The 24,628-nt window shown below is 36.3% G+C and overlaps 4 protein-coding genes across 6 annotated transcripts; 3 read left to right on the top strand and 1 right to left on the bottom strand.

Moving 5' to 3' along the window:
* The first annotated feature begins 2,596 nt into the window (after positions 1 to 2,596).
* LOC135073172 (TWiK family of potassium channels protein 7) lies at positions 2,597 to 24,628 on the top strand. 3 transcript variants are annotated; one of them, XM_063967238.1, is made up of 8 exons: positions 2,597 to 2,687; positions 5,592 to 5,839; positions 11,212 to 11,385; positions 11,471 to 11,594; positions 12,686 to 12,844; positions 13,411 to 13,611; positions 15,072 to 15,280; positions 23,208 to 24,628. In XM_063967238.1, exons 2-8 carry the CDS (start codon positions 5,687 to 5,689, stop codon positions 23,385 to 23,387), a joined length of 1,200 nt encoding a protein of 399 aa, XP_063823308.1. In that variant the 5' UTR covers positions 2,597 to 2,687; positions 5,592 to 5,686; the 3' UTR covers positions 23,388 to 24,628. The 3 variants fall into 3 exon arrangements, with proteins under 3 accessions (XP_063823308.1, XP_063823309.1, XP_063823307.1); XM_063967239.1 differs by having other exon boundaries at positions 2,597 to 2,961; positions 23,223 to 24,628; XM_063967237.1 differs by having other exon boundaries at positions 2,597 to 2,961.
* LOC135073581 (cAMP-dependent protein kinase catalytic subunit beta-like) lies at positions 6,390 to 7,736 on the bottom strand. Its single transcript, XM_063967750.1, has one exon. It carries the CDS (start codon positions 7,622 to 7,624, stop codon positions 6,542 to 6,544), a length of 1,083 nt encoding a protein of 360 aa, XP_063823820.1. The 5' UTR covers positions 7,625 to 7,736; the 3' UTR covers positions 6,390 to 6,541.
* Positions 8,054 to 9,344, top strand: LOC135073580 (cAMP-dependent protein kinase catalytic subunit 1-like). Its single transcript, XM_063967749.1, has one exon. It carries the CDS (start codon positions 8,165 to 8,167, stop codon positions 9,212 to 9,214), a length of 1,050 nt encoding a protein of 349 aa, XP_063823819.1. The 5' UTR covers positions 8,054 to 8,164; the 3' UTR covers positions 9,215 to 9,344.
* LOC135073579 (cAMP-dependent protein kinase catalytic subunit beta-like) lies at positions 9,836 to 11,039 on the top strand. Its single transcript, XM_063967748.1, has one exon. The coding sequence runs from the start codon at positions 9,963 to 9,965 to the stop codon at positions 11,022 to 11,024; it is 1,062 nt and encodes a 353-aa protein (XP_063823818.1). The 5' UTR covers positions 9,836 to 9,962; the 3' UTR covers positions 11,025 to 11,039.

The raw sequence follows: 24,628 nt of genomic DNA, 5'->3' as shown, positions 1-24,628 counted from the left end.
GTCTCTAGGGCCAAAGTTGTAATTCCTTATTGGTTTTGGCATGATCATTTAAGAGTAAAGTGAAACAATAAACTGGTTAGCAGATGGATAGCGAATATTACATAGTTATCCTTGAATGTCATTGACCTTCGTAATATTTCGTGAAAGTCTCATTTCCGTATCCGTACAGAACGGATGGCCTTTTGATTAAACACAAGCCCTACTTAAAACGAGAGAAGCTGACTTAATCTGACAAAAGATATCGATGTTTATTGTGAAGGTTAATTTTAACATAAAGAGTAAGAACCTCATTACTCATGAGGTTCTTACTTCCTACGGAGCTTCTATGGGAAAAGCTCTTTTCTATAGTTCAATTTACATGGTTGATTTACAAAATTTGCCTTAGTTAAATAATGTGTACAAGTATATTAACCGTGATCCAAATACGCCTCAACTAATCGAGCTTGTAAAGTGACTCACTGAAAAACATTTTCAAGAAAATACGTATTTTAACATGTACGAGTACTTATTACATGTATAATTAGAAGACTAAATAAAATAGTAACGGTACCCTTACGTCCTAAACTAACACGTATCTCATTAGGCCTAACATTATTAGCTCACATAAGTCGTTAATTACCTAGGAGTTTTCAAAGTTGGATCTGCTCTGGAAAGGGTTTTACGAGTACAAAGCACAGAAAACCTTTTTTTTTGCGACTAGAAAATGCACTGAATTGCGCACCACGGCTTCGCCCGCGTGGAATTCAGTTTGTCACAGATCATTACAAATTATAGCCTATGTGTTTCACCTAAGTTTCATCAAAATCCGTTCAATAGTTTTTACTTGAAATAGGAACAAACATATACAACTTTCGCATTTATAATGTTAGTAGAATTGCTTGTCAGCGACAAAATCGACTGAAAAGAATAAGTTGAATGTTCCATAGCAAGCCTTCTAACATTACTATAAAAGTTCTATGACTTTTTATACAGGTAGGTTGGTTATTTAACCATGTCGCCGCGTAATTTTTCGCCAAACTATTTCCATTCTTTTGCCAACCGCATGAAAAAACAGGAAACGACAGTTTCTGTTGCTACTCGTGTTTCTTTGTTGCGTTTCTGGCAATTTTAATTATAAACCCAACGCCTGCCATTTTACGTCAGCTGCGCTTAACGTCGATTCAAAGGCGACTGGTGGATTGAGGCGATCAGGCGTCGCACACTGTGGATGGGACCGCTCCACATTGAAATACTTCAGGTTTATAATAAACTTTAATATTTTTAATTATTGTTTACAAAGGGTCACGATTTTATTGATAGGTATAAATAGATTTCAGTCAATATCGACTTGAGACCGCGAAGTTGCTGAAATTAATCATATTTTCCAAAGGAAAATCTAACCACATTCGCGAGAGTGAACGCTTGAAAGTTTCATCACTGTGATTTTTTTGTTTCAGTGCAGGTATTTGGGGGCTTTTACTTGGCAAGGAAGTATATTAAATATATTTATATCTAAAGAAAACATTGTATGATCTTATTCAGCTTGTTTCTGTTTGCGCCTTTATTAGCTTAGTATACATATGCTAAGTAAAATAAATATGAAAAAGTTTATTTTTCAAACTTATCGTCGCTTTTCAGTATGAAGCGTTCGTCGCGTGCCTGTAACTGTTCATAATGAACCTCTGCAGTCCGCAGCCAGCCTGCCTTCAATTAAATCATGCTAATCGGGCTTGTAATGTGACTCAAATGCGGTAATATTGCCACAAATTGCTGTTTAGGGCAGCCATAATCTGTTGATGGGAATAGACGCTTTACATGGCTGTATTGACTGCAAATTAAATGGATCGAAACTCTATTTATAAAATTGAAAAGGAAAATAGTGATGAATTATTTTTAAAAGGAATACAACGATATTATTATTCAGTTTTTTTAATTAAGGATTAATAATGATAAATTATTATTCAGTTTTTTAAATTAAGGATTAACTAAAACTATGTCACGGTTATTCTTTACGTAAAATGTGGGACATATTTTTTTCTGAGTAATAAAGTACACCTATAGGTAGGATTATATGAGAAGAATAGCTCTTATTTAAGTTTGTACCTTGACCTCCTATTGCATACAATCCCATATAAACGAGAGCTCTAAGATGTTTGGTTGTCTTGATAGTATTGTTATCGTGAATAATGATCCTATATCCTACCTGATCTGCCAAACGCTTTTAATATAAAGATAGCAAAAACATTTAGGCTGGGTTGGACCATCTTACTTTAACTTTAACAAACGTCAAAAATCTGTCAGACTCTATACAAAAACACCGGTTATTGTTATAGTTACCATTAAAGTTAGGTGGTGCAACTCAGCCTTAGTAGTGACATAAAATACTATTGCAATTTAATCTTAAAACTGTAGGAAAATGAAGAAAATTTCCATTCAAATTCCCAAGGTTTTTACTTAAGTAAATATTGACTAGAGAATGTGCATTACTTAAAACTTGGATTCAATTTGGCGACTTGATATTGCGGGGCTGCTAAAAGCTGCCTAAGTGAACCTATTGTGCTCGGGAGCTTTGAAACTGTTTGGAGTTCAGTACTTCAGTTATTCGCGTTCCGCCCAACCGGGAGGATGTCCGCATTCCCGCCCTCGGAATATTTCGCGAACAAAACTTCGTACTCAACTTTGATTTAATCTCGCGATCGTTTTAAATGGTATTAGATTATCAAACAGATAACTGTTTACTTCAATGGACTCGTCTACTTTTCTAAATTGCTAATTTAAATGTTACGCTAAACTGCCAGTTTTTTTTGTAGTTAATTATTGGGACTAAAATGAGTTTTTAGTCTAAAAAGTTTAATGTGCTTTTGAAAGTGGAATAGTGTTATTTTGCAACTAGATTGATGATGGTTTTGAGAAGTTCTATTCAATAACAGTGACGGAGTAATTAATTTTTGTAAAGTGTTCGAAGATTAATTGATCTGAAAGGTTTGATTTCGTTCAGTCTATTGTCGGGTGATTTATCACAGGCCGTGTTTATTGCTTCTCAGTCAAACTAAGTTTATGTTGGAGGTCAAGGCCATTCGTCTCATTTATTGTGATGATTGCTTCCAGTTCAGTCTTGTATCCAGATCCAAATCTAGTTTTTCTTTAGTCCTGCTCGACTTATATAACGAAATACGGCATTGCAGGTTATTTACTTACTTTAGTATTTTACGTGAGACCTGTCGTGTTGGAAGTCAAGTGTTCTGGGCTATACTCGCAACTCACTAATAAGGTTAATTGAAAACGAAAACTACTAAACTTTTTAGTACTTATGCTACGATATGTAAGAAATTGTTCAAGACATTACACCTAATTTAATTTACTCTATGTGTAATATAGAGATTTACAACAGGCATACTTAAATTAAAATTTTATCGGTAAATCAATATCTTCATTGGAATGTAAATATTTAACTTATACTAAGATTTATAGCTTAAATTTTTCAATTTCATTCAGAATCGTTTGCTCCTTGAAATTGGTATCCACTTTAATTAAATATAGATCGGAATGCTTAAAAGACTTTTAGTTTATCTTAGGAATCTATTTTCGCTTTACTCACGTTCTTAAAACTTTCAATAGATAATAAATTCTGTTGAAAAACAAAGCAATAAGTATCGAAGATTTAACTGAATCGAAACTGCAAAGTTTTCAAAGTGCTATTCGTCATAAAATCGAGGATGCGATATTTTTCTTTCAAAGCGTCTATCATATCTAAGGTTAGGTACGATTTCCTTCAAGGTTAAAATGTAATCTGAAAAAGCTGCAGTTACAATAAATTTAGTAATGCAAAAATTACGGTTATCTCCTACGTCTTCAAAATAAAGATGTTCAATAACTCTTGGACTTAGGCTATGCAGTAGGTATATATTTTTAGTAAGAAATGTAAATCTAGAGTCTTGGATACAGGCATTGCTACAGGTGGTCACAATAAAACAAGCACATATACAAAGACTCTGGCCGAGAAAGGAAGCTCTCTTATTATAGGTACACTATGGTTTCTTACCATATTGATATAAATCTTCAACAGAATCAGACACAAAGAAGGGAAGACCCTTTATCAAATTAGGTCTAACTAACTTTAGGGTCTAACTAACCTACTATTCAAGATTAGATTCCACATTGAAGTTTACAACACAACAGCAAGCTTTGATTCTCTCTACAAAAGCTATCGTGGACCTTAAATTGAAGGTCCCAAAATTAATTATCGGTCTCTCAGGGGATGGGTAGGTAGATATACATATTTTGTAATACCAAATGAACCGATAGACACCAGACACTACATCATTGTAAAAGTTTAATCGAGCCAGATGTCTGCACAGGCTGCGAATTGAACTGGCAAAATTTTGGACAATCGAATTGGGGAGGGTTCTAATAAAATATGCATTCATTTGGCTGACGTGTTTCTCTTTGAAGCCAATACATACTGTCATAACGGACACTGACCTAGATACTCAAATCGGGCAAGTAGGAGTGTACTCCCTGAATTCTGAAGTGCTGGGTTCGATTCATAGATGAGAACATATTAATAGAAAAGTCACTCCGTGTAGTTTCTCCCAGATTTGTTAGGGCATTTCTGACGGCAATTAATATTGTCGTTCGGGGTGTAATACCTACGTCCAGTATCACGACTTTCTGAAGGCTCGTTAAGCCATTAGACTGAGCTATGACAGTCGCCAATGATGGTACAAAAATCCAGGGCAATAACCTTATCACTCCTTAGCGGTTACAAAGCACAATAGAAGAAGATGAATAAATATTTAGGAAATATTTTGTGGTGACTTTTCAAGGAAAAAGAAACAATTTCTTTTTCCACAAAAGATCTGTGCTTATGAGAAAGTGTTTTACGACGGTACGTGACCACCAAACAAATAAAATAACTTAGATTGATACAGTCTCGGCGACCCGTGATCAAATCAACCCGAGTCGTTTATTATCATTGCAAATATAAGTCGGTCTCCTTGGCGCAGTGTATAAAGAAGTTTTTTTATCCGCAACAAGGAAGCTCTTGGCCTTTTTTTTGGAGTTGAGGTTCAATTTGTGGTCCTAGGGGAACAAAACGGTTCACTCGTATTTCTAATGATTGGGTAGTTAGCTCTAATTGAAACAATATGTTTAACAGGTACCTTTGGGGATAGTGTTATCAATGTATCAGAGCTTTAGGGATTATATGAGTAAACAAATTATTTTTACACGGAACTGGGAAAGAATACAAAATCATCATTACATTAATAATAACTCGAGGGACATACAAATCTTAATGCAGACAGCTTCTGACAATGATGAATGAAGCTCGCAAAATTCATTGTACATTTCTTATGGACTGTACTCCTCTGAAATACAGTAATTGGACTTATTTCGTTGTTAACTAATGTGAACGAGTAACGTAGAGACGAATATAGAACATGAAATATCAATGTTTCAATTTCAATGAATAAGCAACTGTGCTTTAAAGGAGACTCATCTTAACAAATAATATCAAACCTTAATTTTACCAAAATTCGTACAACTGTCGCTTTACAATATTATTTACCTACGGCTGTTATAAAACTAAAATATACCTGTTTCTCACCTAGAGATCGTAATGGACGGGAACAATAAATGGACCATGTCCAAAAAATTAAAGGCAATCTGAAGATGCTTGTGTCAGTGAGAAGGACCGCGTGACAAGATGTGTAAGAACGTGAAGAGCGTGACGTGGGAGACTGAGACTTTGATGGGCGGCCCGCCCAAGTCGCGGTGGGGGCAGTTGTGTCCCAGGGCGGCGCTGTCACATGTTGGGTTGTTCGTCGCGCTCATGCTTTATACTGCTGGAGGAGGCTTGGTACGTATCATGTTTGTCTCATGTACTGGCAGTTAATGCTTAGGTTATTTGGCGACTTCAAACTGACTGATAACGCTAGAAAATACTGTTAAGAAAAGAAAGTTCTATGTATATGACTTCGTATGACAGTAGCTCTACTGAAAATCTTGATAACTACTGGAAGTTGTGGAACGTGGGAGTAGTAAGACATAACCTTGAAAACCATTAATGTACGAATTATAAAATTTCACTAGCACCGACAACATCACTCGTATCAAGCTTTTAGATTGAGAGATTAAGTTCAAAATATATTTGGAACCTTTTTCTCACGCGTAATTGAATCCCTAATTAAATACAATTTGCCTTTTTGAATAAGTAAACCATAATCGAAAATGCCTTTTTAGTCAAGTAAAGGTAGGTACGAGTAACTAACGAATTCTTTCTCATATCATGCATTTGGCCAATGTATGCTCAATTTAGAGGTGTTTTTTTAGAAACCAATCATTCCCTAGCTAATCTAATTAAAATGAAAGGCCAAAGTACAAGAAGACACATTTAATATGTTCGTTCAATGCTTAACAAATGACATAATGCTAACACTAAATAATAGTACCGAACTTAACACATTAGTTTCTATCTTAAAAACAAAAATAAGTCTTAAGAAACTAATTAAACTTAAAATATCCTTATTAAGGCAAAACACTTTGTCAGCTTATGTTTCTTTTAAAAGTCTGCAAATTCATCCTCAAACAAGCATACCGGGCTTTCTTTTATCTTTTCTTCATCAAAAACATCGAAGTTTGTAGAGTCACCAGGGGAGCGAATTTTTGGAATAAATGGTGGATGTACCCGACTGTTCAGAAGGCTGTCCCAGTCAATCTCTCTAAACCACTTATGGTTTTTGAAATCTAAGACTCCATCTTTCAAGTTCCCGTAACGACGTGTTATATCAACTTGAAGAACATGGTTTATCAAATCTTTCAATTCCGGTGAAAAGTGCGACGGACATCGATACTTTCCTGATACAATTTTCTCATAAATCCTCATCGGGTCAGAGGCATAAAACGGTGGGTGACCTGCACTCATTTCAAATAACAGAATCCCCAAGGACCACCAATCTACTGACATTCCATAACCTTTACTTAGAATAATCTCTGGTGCTAAATACTCTGGAGTACCGCAGAGAGTCCAAGTTCTACCACGTATCAGCTTACAGAAACCAAAATCGGTTATTTTAATATAGCCAGTTCTATCTATGAGAATATTCTCCGGCTTCAGATCTCGGTATACCAGTTCGCAGGCATGGAGATACTCCAAAGCTAATATAACTTGAGCGCCGTAAAATTTTGAAGAGGTTTCTTCAAACTTCCCCATTTTTCGGAGATGAGAAAACATTTCACCGCCGGCAATAAATGGCAAAACATAATACAGATAAACGTTATCTTTGAAAAAGTATTTCATGTAAACCACGAATGGGAAATTCAGACCGCATAGAATTTTCTTTTCATAGTAGCTATGCTCTATCTGCTTCAGTTTCACAATTTTTTCTTTTTCTAGCATTTTCATGGCATAATATTTTGAGCTGATCTGGTGCTTTACTAAAAATACAACCCCGAACGCACCTGTACCCAAAACCTTGTGAATTTCAAAGTCCTCCAATTTGGCATTGGTTTCGGCCTTGTCGTTCCAAGATTCTATAAAGTCTTGGTGTAGTTTCCTCAAGTATTGTGCATATTGGTCTTGTTTTGTGTGAGGGTATCCTCCAGAGTTAGCCGAATAAGTCCGGCGCTTGGCATCATCTGCCATGCTATCAATAGTTTCTTGTGAAAGCAGCTTGAACAATCTTCAATTAGTACGACAATTGAAAATAAGGTTAATTTCTAGACCAAGCTTTTTCATATTTCACCTTTCTCGAAAAAAAGAAGCAAGAAGTAAAAACGACAGCCAAGTAGCGTCACATTATTCTTTCAGCTTTTTGAATCCATCAAAAAGTTTTTACGTTCCTGAAATGTTGTTAACAACCATCACAAAGTTTTATTTAAACTTATTAGTTTTAATTAATACCTAGTAATACCAATAATTACTTACTTATTTATTATTTGTTTAATTCAATATGAATTTTTAGAGGTCTGGGACTCTTCGTAAAAATGTTATGTGCAAATATAAAACCTTCTTCAAATCAAGTCTATAATGACAATACAATGTCTCTTAAGTCATTAATGTCATAAGGACAGTTTGATGTGATTTAGACAAAGTTTATTAGAATGATTTTTTACAAATTTATTTTTCTGAGATAATTTATGATTGAGAGGATTTTTAAATGGACTATAATAACATTGGCAGGGCATGTCAAAGTCCTCATATACTCAACAGAATCATCACGATCATAACAGGTATTTGGAGATGTTAAAGGCAGAATTTCAGAAGAAGTTCGAAGATCCACCGGAATTTGAGAAAACTCCGGATAATTACGATAGAATAAAAGCAATCGGTAACGGTGCATACGGTGAAGTGTTTTTAGTAAGGGACAAAAGTACTTTCACATATCACGCAATGAAAGTTGTTGATAAAGAAGTTGTCGTAGAAAGAAAACACGTCAAACATTTGATACTGGAGAAAAAAATCCTACAGTGTGTGCAGTTCCCCTTTCTTGTAACCCTGGACGTCGCTTTTAAAGACAACTTGTATCTCTATTTCATACTTCCCTACATATCGGGCGGAGAAATGTTCACGTATATACAAAAGTATGGGAACTTCTCAGATAACCTATCAAAATTCTATGCCAGTCAAGTAGTTTTAGCCTTAGAATATATGCATTACTGTCAAATAGTGCATAGAGATCTAAAACCAGAAAACATATTGGTGGATACAAATGGCTATATAAAACTTTGTGATTTTGGATTTTGTAAAGTATTGAAGAAAAAAACGTGGACGTTATGTGGGACTCCTGAGTATTTAGCACCAGAAGTGATAATGTCTAAAGGATATTCATTCCCAGTAGACTGGTGGGCGTTAGGTGTATTAATTTTTGAAATGCAAGCTGGACACCCCCCGTTCTTTGCGTCTGATCCAAGCAAGCTATATGAGAAAATTCTTGAAGGTTCATACAAATGCCCAGATTCAATTAGCCCAGAAGCCAAAGGACTAATAAAAGGACTACTCCAAACAGATCAAACAAAGCGTTTAGGATCATTAAAAGGAGGAGTGTATGATATAAAAAGTCATTCTTGGTTTAATGATATTATTTGGCAATCAATTTTGCATCAACGTGTTGAGCCACCGTTCATTCCAATTTGTCCATCACCAGGAGACACAAGTAATTTTCCAGAAATAGCTCAACCCAAGTTGAGACGAGCGTCTAAATGCCTCTACGAAAAAGAATTCGAAGATTTTTGATAAATTGGCCAAATAAGTGCCACGTTGGTTGAGAGTTAATTACTGATATTTTTTGCGATTAGTTTTTATTGTATAGTTAATATATTTTGTATTAATAATAACATGATTGTGTAAGTGAATTAAATCATCTCCACCCTGATATTGTGTATAATAAAGTAATTTCGATAATTTTAAATGGTCTGTGACAGTTCATACGTAATCCATTTAGTATAGGGAAACACGGCTACACGTTCGAGAAGATACATAAAGTTGCGAAATTTTTAAATGAAATGACAATATCAGGTGATATGGTATCTTTAATCACAGAATTAAGACAAAAAAAGAAAAAAATGGAGCAGACTTGGTTTTTAACATAACACTCTTCGCAGACAGGCCGATAGTTAGGCCTAATTTGATTGGCCTAATTTAATTAGGATCTAATTTGTATGAAGAATCAGTAAAACCAATGTGGATTCTTTCATTGTCCATACTGACAAAAAGTTCTGAAATCTGCGGCTAGGCTTAGGTAATTTACATAGCATAAAGTATTTTTAATTGAGAGAAACCTCGATAGATTGTAGGTTTTGAGAGAAGAGAGACTTTATATTGACACTGTGGTCTCAGATTGGATGCAATGTCAAAATAATGAAATTTATTACGATCACGTTAGAGTATGAGAAAACGATTAAAAGTTATATTTGAAAGCAATTTGGTATAAGTTTAAATAAATATTTTAAAACCAATAGTCAAGTAATATTTTTATAAATCTATGAGTAAGATCGAAACTAGAGGATACACTCACGATCTTCAGATAAATCACAAGCGGTATTTAGATCTCTTGAAGCAAGAATTTGTGCAAAGATACAGCAGGCCCGAAGAATATGAACCAAAATCGGTTGAAGATTTTGATAAAATTTCAACTATTGGAACAGGTGCATTTGGAACTGTCTTCTTGGTGCGAGAAAAGTCTTCTTTTGTGTATCACGCTATGAAAGCAGTCGAGAAAGCTGCTGTAGTGAAAAAGAAAAGTATCAAGCAACTGCTATTAGAGAAGAAAATATTACAGGGAGTCAATTTTCCATTTGTAATCTCGCTCGATTACTGCTGTAAAGACAACGTATACATTTACCTTTTGTTGCCTTATCAACCTGGTGGTGAGATCTATAGTCTGATTAAGAGATTGGGTGTACTATCTGAACCACTGGCACAGTTTTATGCAGCGCAAATGGTACTGGCGTTGGAGTACCTCCATCACTGTAACGTTATTCATAGAGATGTCAAGCCAGAAAATATATTGATATGTGGAACAGGGTTTATAAAATTAGCAGATTTCGGATTCTGCAAGATTTTGAAATCGCGAACATGGACTTTGTGTGGCACACCAGAATATTTAGCCCCAGAAATAATAACGTCAAAGGGATACACGTATTCTGTGGATTGGTGGTCTATGGGTGTTCTAATTTATGAAATGGTTGCTGGGTACCCCCCTTTCTACAGTTCTGATCCGATGAAATTGTATGAAAAAGTGCTTGCTGGTCAATTTAAGACACCAGACGTAATGACACCGGTTTGCAAGTCGTTAGTCAAGAGCTTATTAGAAGTAGACCCCTCAAAACGTTTAGGGTCCCTTAAGGCTGGCGTTTTCGATATTAAAAGCCATAAGTGGTTTTTTGAATCAAATTGGAATTCGATACTACATCTAAAAGTAATTCCGCCTTACATACCTGTCTGTAAAAACTCTGGCGATATTGGAAATTTCCCAGAGTTTGATGATAGTAAGCTTATGAAGTCTGATAAATGTTTGTATGCGAAGGAATTTGAGGACTTTTAAGTTTGGTTTATGATAATTAGCTATAATTTATTGTTTTTGATATAATTATATTATAATTTTGAATTTAAAACTGTTGTTTCACTAGAACTTTAAGATCTGTAGACAAAAAGGTACTAACATTTTATTCTTACTGTAATTCTATAATTTAATAACTATAACATTTTTAATTTGAATTGAATGTTTATAGGTTTTCCGAGCATTAGAATATCCAGCAGAACTAGCCAAACAAGAGTTCCATCGGGAGCGTTTGCTCACAGAGCGATGGAACCTCATACGCTTCGTTTCCGAACGCAACGGGAACATCACATTAGATGCTGGTGTTGAAAAAGTACTCAGCGATCAATTAGCACTTTATGAAAAGGTTAGTCTTGTTCCCTTTTTATGGCGTTTACTATTCCAGTGATAAATTACACTTATTTAATTTATCAAATTCCGTTTTTTCGTAGGTTTTAGAAGAAGCATCTTCGAGTGGCCTATCATTAGAAGTAGAAAGAAATTTTCCACCCCTAGAAGAGAAATGGAGCATATTACAAGCCGTATTCTTTTCTTCCACAGTGCTCACCACAATAGGTGTGTAAGACCATGTAAGCATTACAGCTTATATTACAGAACTAGCGGCCGCCCGCGACTTCGTACGCGTGGATCCCGTTTTACCCCCTTCATCTATCTTACGCGGTTTAGATTTTTTCATACAAATTTTTTTCCCAGTAACTCCCGTTCCCGTGGGAATTTTGCAATATCCTGTTGTAACTAAGCTTTAAGTTTACTAAGGTACCTGCATGCCAAATTTCAAGCGTCTATATTACGCGGTTTAGATTTTTTCATACAAATGTTTTTTCCCGCTAACTCCCGTTCCCGTGGGAATTTTGCAATATCCTGTTGTAACTAAGCTTTAAGTTTACTAAGATACCTGCATGCCAAATTTCAAGCGTCTATCTTACGCGGTTTAGATTTTTTCATACAAATGTTTTTTCCCGCTAACTCCCGTTCCCGTGGGAATTTTGCAATATCCTGTTGTAACTAAGCTTTTAGTTTACTAAGGTACCTGCATGTCAAATTTCAAGCGTCTAACTTAAGCGGTTTAGATTTTTCGTACAAAAAGATTTTCCCACTAATTCCCGTTCCCGTGGGAATTCTTAAGTATCCTATAACCTGCCCAGGAGTATGAAGAATAATTGTACCAAGTTTCGTTAAAATCCGTCAAGTAGTTTTTGTTTCTATAAGGAACATACAGACAGACAGACAGACAGACAGACAGACAAAAATTTTACTGATTGCATTTTTGGCATCAGTATCGATCACCCCCTGATAGTTATTTTGAAAATATATTTCATGTACAGAATTGACCTCTCTACAGATTTATTATAAGTATAGATTTAGCGATTGAGTGAGATATTGAAATGTGTTCAACAGCATATTGACTATTAGATAGCAATCATTATAGGCCTATTGCGTGTCGAGTGCCGACTTCAATCGTGAATGAAAATTGAGTCATCGGCAATAATATTCAAATGTAACTGCATAGTCACGGTACCTAATATAGTTTTATTTAAACCTATTTTTGATTTACTTCAAGGTATTATACTTATGGATTAAATAATCTTTGTGTTTTGATTATTATTTGCATTTGTATTTCTCATGTAATGAACTCTTTCTTTTAGGATATGGGAACATTGTTCCCGAAACTTTTTGGGGGAGATTATTCTGCATCGCTTACGCACTTATTGGGATCCCATTGACGCTAACAGTTATTGCCGACCTGGGTCGAGTGTTTGCGACCTGCGTTTCGTTTATAGCTAAACAGTTGCCTGCAATGCCCCGTGAGTCTAATTAATTAAACCTTAATGTTAAAATTACTCTATATTACTATTTTCAAAGCCTGCAATTAATTTCAAGAGAGTAACATACACACTGCACCATTCCTAATTTGTAATAGTAAAAAGTGCCGTTGCGAATCAAGTATAAAGTGCTTCATAAAGTTTGATCGATAACAGTATCACGGCTGTGTGCATAATCGTTTCATATGCACTAGACCAATACAAACCTTATGAATATTAACGCATATCTTGACAAAATAAGCCAATAATGGCATGGTTACTTTGCCTACTAATTTTTCATTGGTGACAATGTTCCACAGATAATAGGTGTTATCTTTGTTATTAAGTCTTCAACTTAAATTATCAATGTATTTTTGGTTTCTTTACGTGGAACATGCTACAAAGTCATAAGGTAGCTAATATTTCTTTAATCAATATAATCAGAATGCTCATGCTCATGCATAATGACGCGTGAAAAGAAAAATATCTTGTATTCAGTCATGTGTCCTTTCCAAATTGCATGTTATTCAATCGAGTGTTAAGGGAATAATAGAAATTATTTTTTCCAGAGTGTTGTAAAAGAGTCAGTGAAGCGAACCCAGCAAGTCAGAGGTCTCTATACGCCTTTGGTGCTGTGGGGTTTTTATTCGTGTATCTGTCTGCTGGAGCAGGCCTCTTCAAGATGTGGGAGGACGACTGGAGCTTCTACGATGGCTTCTACTTTTGTTTCATTACCATGACCACCATTGGTTTTGGGGATCTGGTACCAAGTATGTAAATATTCATTCCAATGTTTTCAATCACTACATTTCCTCTACATAAATAAATCATACCGTGACACCCCAAAAATTAAACCTAGATCACACTGCTACACTTTTAAAATCAAGTCGTAAAATACTTTTGGATCATAAAGCATTCATTAATAAACAATGTCATCACTATTACGTTATTTCTGAATAGACAACCTAACTATATTATTAAATTAAAACAGTTGCAAACATCAACTTGTTCAATATAACGCTGCTTTACCTTTAGTAAGATATTACATACATATAAGTAAACAGTACCTCTAGCATGAACAACTTTTGTCTTCGAATCGTTTGCGTACCTATTCGATAAAATTCGATACTTAATCTTTGAATTAAACGATAACTTGACAATTTTGATTCTCAAAATAGTTTCGTGCAACCACATCTCATACTAAGTTCACTTTACGACACGTTCACAAGGGCGCTGTTGTAGTTTTCTTACTAAATCTTTTGATTGCGATTCGAGTACGCAAACGATTTAATCTCGAAAGTTTTTCGTGCTAGCCGTACTGTAACAAACACGAGCCGACAGATATTCTAAGAACATATGCTTACTCCGTGTTGTTACATGTAGCCTGGGCTTTAGCCAGGCGTGATAAATAAGGGTGGGATGTTACCGTATCCATAGCAACGATAAATAGCGCTTGTAAGGCAAACACCTCAGCCCAGAGACAAATATCTATTTCATCCACAGTCATTTGTCCCAGCTCCGACGCGCTGCCAACCACTGGGTCAGACACATTTACATATTAGCCTTATTTGAAAACGTTGTGCAAACCTTTCCCATTTCTGTTGTATCTGTTGACAAAGTTATTCTCGTAATGGTTTCGGGTCGCGATCGTGGTGAATATTGGAATTTGGAACCCATTCCGACCTCTCGTTTGTTTGAAAGTCGCTAAGTTTAGTGGAATTTCGTGCTCTATAAACCCACAGAAATATGCGTCTGCCGCAAAGTAAGAATGTCGCCAAATGTGTTCAGAAGCCAACGACATATTAATCACCGGATAAATGGTGCCAGTCCTCAAAATTTAGCCATGTTAACCGCGAACCATGACCTTTTATGTCACGGCCATTTATCTGAACATAAATATTATACACTCGTAGTCGTACATATATCTTGGTATCGAACATTATTGCTTCTGACCACAGAAATACTTCTGGTATTAAAAAATAATAAACAAATACATAAATAATATTATGACGGCTAAAACATTTATGATGAATCTGTAAATTTATTGCTGTCTAGTAGACACATTTTAATCAACTCTCGTTTTATACTATGTACTTATTTCTAGTAAGTACTAACATGATATTGTGATCGGGATAACAAAGCTGGTTGCGATCCGCATGCATTAGTTCAAACCGGGCTTAAGTTGCACCCAACTTTGAACCTTACTCTGACGTAATTCGTTTTATTCCAGAAAGGCCGAAATACATGCTTCTATGCACGCTCTACATTTTAATCGGGTTGGCTCTCACTTCGACTATCATCGAGCTGGTGCGACGGCAGTACGCCAGATCCTGGCAACAGTTACGGGCGCTCTCTGGCCCGCTGGCGGACACGCTGCGAAGACTCGGTGACGCCGGACGTGGAGTCGACGTGTCTGACCTTCGGAAAGTTCTTACTGTGGTAAGTGTCGCTCCACTTTTTAGGGCAAGGTCGGGCATGGAATGGGTGATCGTAAACGCGTCCGGTATTAATTGGCAATGCTATTGTGGGTTAAATAGAAATAAATGCATATTACCTTCGACTCTCGACCCCATTGTCTCTCTTCGGATTTATTGCATATTGGCATTTTCTGCCTGCATTTCGCATCCAGGCTGCAGTTATCGGAAAACTGTCTAGTGTCTACTACTCAAAATTCGGTCACGGAATGCAACTGGAAATTTCGCAAACATTTGCACAGCATCTAGATAACAATATTATGCGGGTTGGAATTTGATAATATTATTTTTAAAGTTACGTATGAGTAACAAAAATAAAATACTTAGGTAGGTACCTATACTCGTCGGACAGAAGGCGGGGCTGCTTGTAGTTAAGTTTATTTAGGTTCAATTGTTTCAAAAGTATTCACTTTTTGTTGATTTGTTTGTTTGACGCAAACGTCTACACAAATGTGATTTTGATAAGAAAATCTATCTCGGCGGCTTAAACTTCTGTTTTTGATCTGATAAATTTTCGCAGAAATGGCATCATCGTTTTCTAAAAGCAACTTGATGCATTCGGTGTCGATAGAGGCAAATTGGCAGAAGCAGAGCTCGTCAGAGATCAATGCGCTGTGTCGACAGCCGCTGTCTGTCGCGTAAACAGAAAACGCGCGCTGACTGACACTGTGTTTGTTGGCTTCTATAAACAGATGTTCTACTCGTAGTACATTTTATAAAGTAGAACTAAACGAATACTTACAAATTGCTACTTGAATTAAACACTTAAACAGACTTCTAATAAGTTCTTGATTTCTTATGATGAAGATAAGACTAATTCGGGCTGTCATTGCAGGCAAATTCTCGAGGGCTTTCCTCACCTTTAAATTGACAAAAACGTGTAACAAAGACATAAAAATCTATTTTATGGGTAGTTGTTCATTTGCTACAGATTCATCAGTAACATGTTAAATAGGTGATGGATGTAAATAGATCAGTCTGCATAATTGGACGGCAAGTCATGTTAAAGTTCAGTCGATGTGTAACAAACATACCTTACCTTACTCAACATCCGATTATACCAAATGCATGCATCATCATACATCATCGTTTGGTATGTCGGAATAACAACAAAGGCGTTTCTTTGTTTGGCCTTAAGGCTGAGGAAATTAAAGTCACCTATTGTGTGGGGGACTTGGATTTATGAATGTTCACCTCGGTTCTGTGTTTAAATTATTTTCTTTTGAAAAGCCTGTTTTAAAGGCAAAGAAAAAAGGTACATATTTTATATTCAACATTGCCAAAATATATTTAGGCGGAATTGCGAGTATTTTAGACGATCCGCGATGCTGGGAAAGTCAAACTGTAGAGTGTATCTTCTAAGTCTATAAATGTTTTAGGTGTTTTCAATTCAGGACTATCCAGTCTAAACGTTATTTGAGTCTGAAAACACGATGTTTGCTTCGAATTTGTATAAATCTTGCAAAGATTCCCAAAGGGTTTAATAATAAGTATTTGTATTTAAAACAAGAATCCTACGCAGAATCAAGTCTCTATATCCACCTCAATAATTTCGTTAATTTATTTTTGTTTTCCCTTGACGAAAACTCTGCATTTTATTCGTTAAAAATGCGACAGACGCATTCGTTCCGGACGTTTATTCGGGTCGGCGGGATCCTTTGGCTTCATTTGTTTGTGAAACAGAGCGCTCTCTAATTTATTTGCAACAGAATAACTCCGCTAAGAACTTAGGCATGTGGGTTTATTTCTGTCGAAAATAATATATTCGGCCAGCCTTTTTACTGTTTTTGTTGGCGCCGCATGAATGTATATTTTTGAATTTAAATAATCTCTGTATTATGAAGGGATTTTGGAACTGGGGCATTACGGAACCGCGTATTAACTATTTATGCTTCATCGGATAAAATAACGGGCACGTATACGTCATAATACAGAAATTAAAATGCTGGTGAGATAAGCTGAGCTGTAACTATTTTAACATCATCTACCTTGTTGTATTACCTTGATATAAATGATCTTTAATATTTAATCTAAATATTAATTAACTGGGCTTGTAAATTCAGCTTGAATTTCAGTATCTAGACCGTTTTATATCTCGAGAGTTTCAGATTTCTTTCACGTAGAGAAAATACATTACTTCTTAGCCTAGTGGAACCAGAGTGCAGCAATGTATCCACTCAAGATTAATGAATCGTTCCGAGGAAATGGCGGTGCTATCTTGAATACCACACGACTAAATTTTGACAGGTTTAAGCGCAACGAAACATTTTTACGCTTATTGCAGTTTGAGAAAAAAATATTTTTTTTTAAATTACTTATTCCAAAACACGTTTGAATTCGATCACAGAAGGTTCTTGGTTGTGTATTTTCGAAATCTAATGAATTTATTTGATTGTGGTAAATAAAATAGATTTATTAAAGCGTAAATTGGTTATTACGTTCTCGTAGCTTTTTCAGCGCGCCTCATTTGACATCGATCACTGTAATGAAAGTAATTAGCAAAAGTGTCCCCAATAATGGCAATGTAAGCAAGCAACGCGGAGAAGCACTTTGGCGCAAATATAATTTGATGTGAGCTTCTATTGGTGCCGCTTATACATACAGAAGAGTACCTACATAAGGTTCGGCCAAACCAACGCCTGCAGCCCGCGAACGCGATGGCGATGGCGATCAGAGGGCGTAGTGTGAGTTTACATCAAACGCATTCGATATCGACTGCGTTAAAAAAATATTGAGATTTTAGTTCTTGACAGTTTCCGCTAGGGGCGCTGTACAATCCGTCATACATTGAATATCACTTTTTTACGCTGTCGATATCGAATAATTCAAACATTGAATATCACTTTTTTACGCAGTCGATATCGAATGCGTTTGACGTAAACTCACACTACACCTCCAGTAGAAATCAGTAGGATCGCCATCGCCACCGTTAACGCCATCGTGCACGCGGGCTGCACGCGTTGGTTTTGTCGAACCTTTACATACCTCGGATCGAGGCCACGTGGTTCAATGTCGCAACGGCCACCCTTTTAGTTTTAGTGCCCAATAAAATTCGGTGTACGCTTTGGCAATACGTACTTAGTTTATTTCCTAAACTTTTAGACAAACAGACGGCCGCATTTTAATTGAAAGATCAACTTTATGAGACTGGCTGTCTCGACTCTCGACTAATAATAAATCTGAGCGCGGGTCCGAGGTTCAGGATAAATGGTGACGCTTAAATGCCAGAATGTTAAAGTGTAATTGTTTCGATTTGAATAAAAAATTGGGGTGACGAGAGTAATCTTGTGTGCGAAATAGTTACTATGTTAGGAATGATAACTAAAATGTTTATGTGAACTATCAAAATTCTAGTTAGTAACTTGTGTTAAAAAACTGATAATTTAATAGGAATGTAAGTACGAGACAGCCGTATTTACTTATTAGCCTAGCCGCAGACTATAGACTTTTCGTCGACCGATAGTTGGGCCCGATTTTAATTGTATGAAGAATCGGCTGATGTAATGTACGCACTTTCATACATGTTCAAGTTCATACTGATTAACAGCCCGACCCAACTATCGCCCGACAAAAAGTCGGTGGTTTGAGCCTAGGCTTAGAGGGACTCTAATTAACTTTCTATGAAAGTAGCAAAATTCACATAAGTTTGTTAATAAATTGTATCGCTTCGAGCGCAATTTTTATTCACTGTCGTAAACATTTCAGTGCGGAATTAGAGATTGTTTGCGGTAAGTAAGATATATCGATTCGGAACGGATGATATATTTACTGCTGTTTCGGTTTTACAATCGGCAAGACGGACGTTGCTGTGATTTTTATAAGTTTCCGATTCGATCGTAAACATAAAGCATTGGCGGTGACGTCAGAGTTTCAGAGCTGTCTTGACGCGACCTTCGAGAAGATTACAAAAGTTCAGACGCGTGACGTGAAACGGGTAACGCGTTGTGCATTTGTCTGTGCGATGTCAGATTTTCGACTAAGATTCCTAACTTTGTGGTAGCTTTTGATACATTTTCTGTTAGAAGGTACTCAAAGCGCGCGTGTGTCGTGAACAAGTAGCTTGTTTAACAGACCTGAAAGACAGCTTTTATTTCGATGCCTTAAGAACTTTCTATTTCTTTTACGTATAATGGCTGGTACCTTGAAAACGTAAAATATCTTATTTGCGTGAGTATTAAGAAGTCATCTCCTGGACTGGATGTCACAGTTCTGTGTTATCTGTCAGCAGCTACCCGCAGCACTACTAGGTCATCCACGTATTACCCATAAGTTCGAAGGACTTGACAAGTCCTTCGAACTTATGTCTGTGACCTACCTTGGCAGAGGCCTACGTCTACGTCCAACAGTGGGCTGATGAGCTAAAATGATTATTGCGATAAAAATCCATTTACTTAAATGCCTTATTATTTTTTTAAAGATACAGGCCGTAGTAACACACACAGACCTTTTTATTGTGATTGCGGTGATTCCCAAATATATTGCACGTAAAATCGTTTCACGTCACCGATGATACGATCTGTGGCGACGAATTGACCATCAAAGTATATGGAATGCCGTTCCGATGAGAAAGCGAATCAGAAAATGATTGCTTTGTTGGTTGAATTCCATTTTAGATGACAATCGTATCGAGATAGGGACAATATTAAGCCTCAAACTGAAGGTACACTATTCGCTGATACCGATATTGTGTTCTTAAAAAATCTTTTGAAATAAGTCAACGCTCTGAAGCAAAATAAATGGAAAATGAGGGACGGTTATTTAAAACACGGTCCGAAGATCATTCCATTTTAATTAAATTAAATCTAACGAAGTATAGTCAAAAGTTTTACTTGCTTCTTATTTTGGAGATCACAATTTAAATATAGTCGAGTGTACCGTACCAGCTGGAATTTATTTCTTAATTTTAGGGGTAATTAAGCGTTTCGTTTCATTTTAGTTTAAATTACTTTTTGAAGAGAATTATCCTCGTAAATGTTTTTCTTAGTTCATTCTGGATGAATTAATTATTATTAATTAACTGGTTTATTATCAAATGTCATCATCATCATCATCATTTCAGCTATAAGACGTCCACTGCTGAACATAGGCCTCTCCCAATGATTTCCATGTTGCCCGGCTAACCGGGCTATTAGTAGCGGCTTGCGTCCAGCGCCTTCCTGCTACCTTTATGATGTCGTCGGTCCACCTTGTTGGTGAACGTCCCACGCTGCGTGTCTGTCAATATCAAATATCTCTGTGTTTAATATATTTTATGTAGTGATGATATGCTGAGGTTGAAGTATTCGTGAGTAAAACACCCGGAAGAGCGATGCGTCAGTCGCTCTGCTCGCTCCAAATATATATATATATATATACTTTCAGCGTTGTGATTCATAGTAAGACGGTTTATTTTGTCCTTTACTTACGAATTTCTTGGAACGGGTGATTTTTCACACGCGATTTTGGGAAAATTGCAAATGGAAAAATTGTTGGCGTAAAAATGTTAAAGGGTAATGCAATGTTTTGAAATAATCTGGTTAAGTTTAGGAATTCAGAATTTATCAAAATTAAAAAAAAATATTTAAAACTAAATCCACACGAGTGAGCCGCAGGCAGAAGCTAGTCGTATAAATTAAGAATGAACTTTAGAAGCCCAGTTGCAGTTTGTCAAATGGCATCGTTTCGAGCCCCTTGCGAAAGGGTGGATGTTAAAGGCATGTCTTAAAGGGCCAGCTAAAACGCAATTTGCTAATGCCTGGCCGTGGCCACCTGAGTCTCAGTGTCATTATTAGTAGATGCCTTCATTTCTATTTGACCCAACAGATGATACAGAAAGGGTTATTTTATCAGTGTTTGACAAGAGCTACCTACCTACTAAAGATGCAAGGAGATGATACATCTTGAATATGATATTTTGCAGTCACATCTTCAAGTTTTTCACAGTTGTACAAAATTTTCAGTAGGTTCCACGGGGTATGAGATAATAATTAACCTTTCAGATTTAAAATAAATACGTTTATTAGGTATCTCTAGTTTTACCCTGACAATTAGAGTTAAACGTTCGTGATTCGGCGTCTAACAGGATTCGAACCTGCAACGGGTGTTGTATTGTTTCCAAGGTACCAAAATGCTCAAAAGTCTTCAATTAAAAGGCCCGAAGTTAAATTTTATTTAAAAACAATTTTCATTTTTTTACTATAGTTTCAGATTTTCCCAGTTTACGTTAAATATACTCCAACGCTTTATGGGTCGAATATTAAAAAAAGCAATCACTTTGAATTTAACGAACGAAGCTTGAGTTAATCAACTGTAGAACCAGCGTGATACGGCTGTAAACAGTGTGATAATAAAGTAGAGCGAACTCCCCGCGGGCACGTAAGAACCGCATTAGTCGCGCGGTGGCCGATACCGCGACCGCGGACTAGGTAATGTCATTTTGTGCATAGGCGGAGCGGAGCGGAGGTTAGAGCGGATCTCTTACGGAGCTTAATTTGATTTTGTAGAGCGATTTCAGTAAAGGTCCAAGTGTAATCCAGCGCATACTGTGTGACGAGCTGAAAGTACGTTTGTGCACAAGCGTGACTCGGCTATAAGTTATTTTTCTGGCAATTTAAAGGATCCCAGCCCAGGTCCGAACTCATCTGAAGTAGGTAATCGATTTTTTCAATTGACAGTATTTAAAATCTATGCTTGATCTATTGAGTTCTGAGCGTAATTTCAATATACCTTATGTACTTACTTAGTTGTAAAATCTTTTAAAAAATAAAGTTTTATCAAAAGTTCATCTAAGAACGATTTTATCCACAACGCCTGACTTATCACTCGTCGCTGAGCTCGCGTATTTAACCGCACCCTTAGTGACTTTCGCATGAAGGTATCTCAAAAAACTGCACGCTAGGGACCTTCGGAATGGAAATGTCGGTGAACTCGTAGAGATAGCGAATATTCACTCCGTTTTGTTGTAAAACGATAGCTTGAGTAATTTGAGACCACCGCTTTAGTGGTCTGCTAAGAATATCACATTTTATAAAAGAGGACGATCTTTTACAAAAGCTTTCCATTTTGTCTAAGATCTTTCGACTTTTCATTTTACTGCTGATAATGTAAAAAGAAACAAAAGCATGAAATATGAAACTAAGAACTATCGAACTAAACATAAATATTGATTTTCCAGGGCACAGAGATTCCGAAGAAGGTACTTGAAAAGTATACAACGCTTCGGATTGTTTATAGATTTTTCACACGTTGATTACAAACATGAAAGATCTATCAGTCCAACAAGTAGTTTAGGCGTAAACTCTTTAACGACGTAATTAACTCGCTTTACTGTTCATGGAGAGATGTTATCGCAATGGAGCCTTTTTTTTGTTTTGTAATTTGCAATCCATCGAGCCTTCTGAACACAGCTTCGCTACAGTTTATGAATAATGTGCTCACGTTATAACTGCAGATTAAAGTCGTTAAAGTGATAAACTCTGTCCAAATCGGCTTAGTAGTTTCGGCGCCAAGATGCTGGGTCAGCTACGTTGCCAGAACCTTTTAGCTCAAGCGTTATGCAGAACCCATAATTAATGCACTGCAGTCGCAATGCTCTCAAAACATATCGTTTGGTTACAAAGCTTGTTTAAAAAAACATTATTTTGTAAGTGCTTACTTACGAAATTGGTGAAATCTTACAATACATGATATTTATTAAGCTTACTGCAACTTATCCATATGTTACTTTGTATGTAAGCACCTGCCATGATTTTTAAACGAAAAGGCAAAATCCACTATTTTCCAGTTTCCATAATGCTGCATTTTTATTTTATCTATGCCCTTTATCCATCAGCCAAGTCAATGCGTAGGCTCATCAGTTTACCTACGCTATACACTTTTATTTTATTTTCACGTTATTTTAATGTTTGCAACAGTTGCATCTTTCGCAGGTGACAATGCCGCGACTGAGCGTCGGCAAGGAAGGCCTGTCAGAGAAACGTCAGCTGGAGTGGGAGGCGGCAGTGGAAGCTGTCATACGAGACATCACGTCCCCCACCACCCCACAGGCCAAGCCGCCTATCGTCCAAATAGTCATATACGAATCATCAGTCTAGTTTTCACTAAGAATTGGGTACTCGCGATTGCAATGTATTGAATATGTTTGTAAAGGTGAGAATCCATCAAAGTTTGAAAACTTTTTGGCAAGGCCAGCTACATCGAGAAGCATTTGAAATGAACCCCAACGGAATCTCACCTTTACATTTATAAAAGTACAGAAGTTGTATCTGAAAAGTTTCGCACTCAAAAAATATTCTCTGTCAACGCCAAAGCATTACTTCACTAGGCTTCACTGTTCACCCTTATAAAGCTTCGAGCAAATTATGTCATTTTGGCAGTAATGAAGATTATCTTTCGGTGCTCCCTACTGTTTGAGCATTCTATTACGCCACAATCACGAGGGCTGATCACGAATGCGTTAGTTCCGCGTGACATTTCTACATTACGGAACTTACACCTTGAAGTTCAAGGCCCTTTTATCGATTCTGCAATGATGTGTAACAATAAAGTCACGAGTATGTTATTCTTTAAAAGTTTTATGTCCAAGAAAGGCGACAGACACAGTAAATTAAGTCAGAACAGTATTTTTTGGAAAGTTTCGGTCTGTAAACAACTTTTTAATACTGGCCGTTTGTACTTCGAACTTCTTTTCGACTGCGACTCGCATTTGTTTTTCTTAAAAAAGATATTAACGCACGTGTAATTTCGGTGACAGACAATGACTTTAACAATGGTATGTGGGAACGTTCGCGTGCCAACTTCAGAAAAAATGTGACTTGCTGTTTGTACATTGAACTTTATGTCTGACGATCCGTAAGATGTGTTTGGCGGCCTATTGTCTAGACATGACATGTGATAAACCTAATGTATTCATTTAGATTCTCGTCGAACGTTCAATGTTAAATAAATTACCTATTATTTGTACATTGTGTGAATGTGTAAATTCAGGGATTGGTAAATGTTGATGTTTGCGAAGCACTTTTGTAATTAATTTTAAAGTTTAATACATATTTTGCAATAATTGATAGATTGTAAGAGTTGTTAATTTTCAAATAGATTAAACAGCAATGTGTACCGGTTATAATTTTTATTGTAATGTAATTTCATTGGATAAGTAATTTAATAAAGCTAAGCTGCTGCTTCTACAAGCTTTATGAATTATGAGGTCATAAAAAGACATGTGTTTACGTTACGAAATCTTTTTTGTTAAAATTTGAAATTACACGAGATTTATACTATAAGTATTATGATTATACTTCGCTGTAGTTTTATTATTACAATAATTCTAAATTGAAAA

This window comes from Ostrinia nubilalis, chromosome 7 (assembly GCF_963855985.1).
Source record: "Ostrinia nubilalis chromosome 7, ilOstNubi1.1, whole genome shotgun sequence".
NCBI lineage: Eukaryota > Metazoa > Arthropoda > Insecta > Lepidoptera > Crambidae > Ostrinia > Ostrinia nubilalis.
The sequence above is the reverse complement of the archived record's forward strand: the minus strand, read 5'-3'. Positions and strand labels throughout refer to the sequence as shown.

Bases quoted from the DNA above. Each gene is read 5' to 3' on its own strand.
- LOC135073172 (XM_063967238.1), top strand. From the start codon at position 5,687: ATGTGTAAGAACGTGAAGAGCGTGACGTGGGAGACTGAGACTTTGATG. The intron at 12,845-13,410 runs GTGAGTCTAATT...TATTTTTTCCAG, and splicing joins ACAGTTGCCTGCAATGCCCC to AGTGTTGTAAAAGAGTCAGT. The intron at 13,612-15,071 runs GTATGTAAATAT...GTTTTATTCCAG, and splicing joins TTTTGGGGATCTGGTACCAA to AAAGGCCGAAATACATGCTT.
- LOC135073581 (XM_063967750.1), bottom strand. From the start codon at position 7,624: ATGGCAGATGATGCCAAGCGCCGGACTTATTCGGCTAACTCTGGAGGA.
- LOC135073579 (XM_063967748.1), top strand. From the start codon at position 9,963: ATGAGTAAGATCGAAACTAGAGGATACACTCACGATCTTCAGATAAAT.
- LOC135073580 (XM_063967749.1), top strand. From the start codon at position 8,165: ATGTCAAAGTCCTCATATACTCAACAGAATCATCACGATCATAACAGG.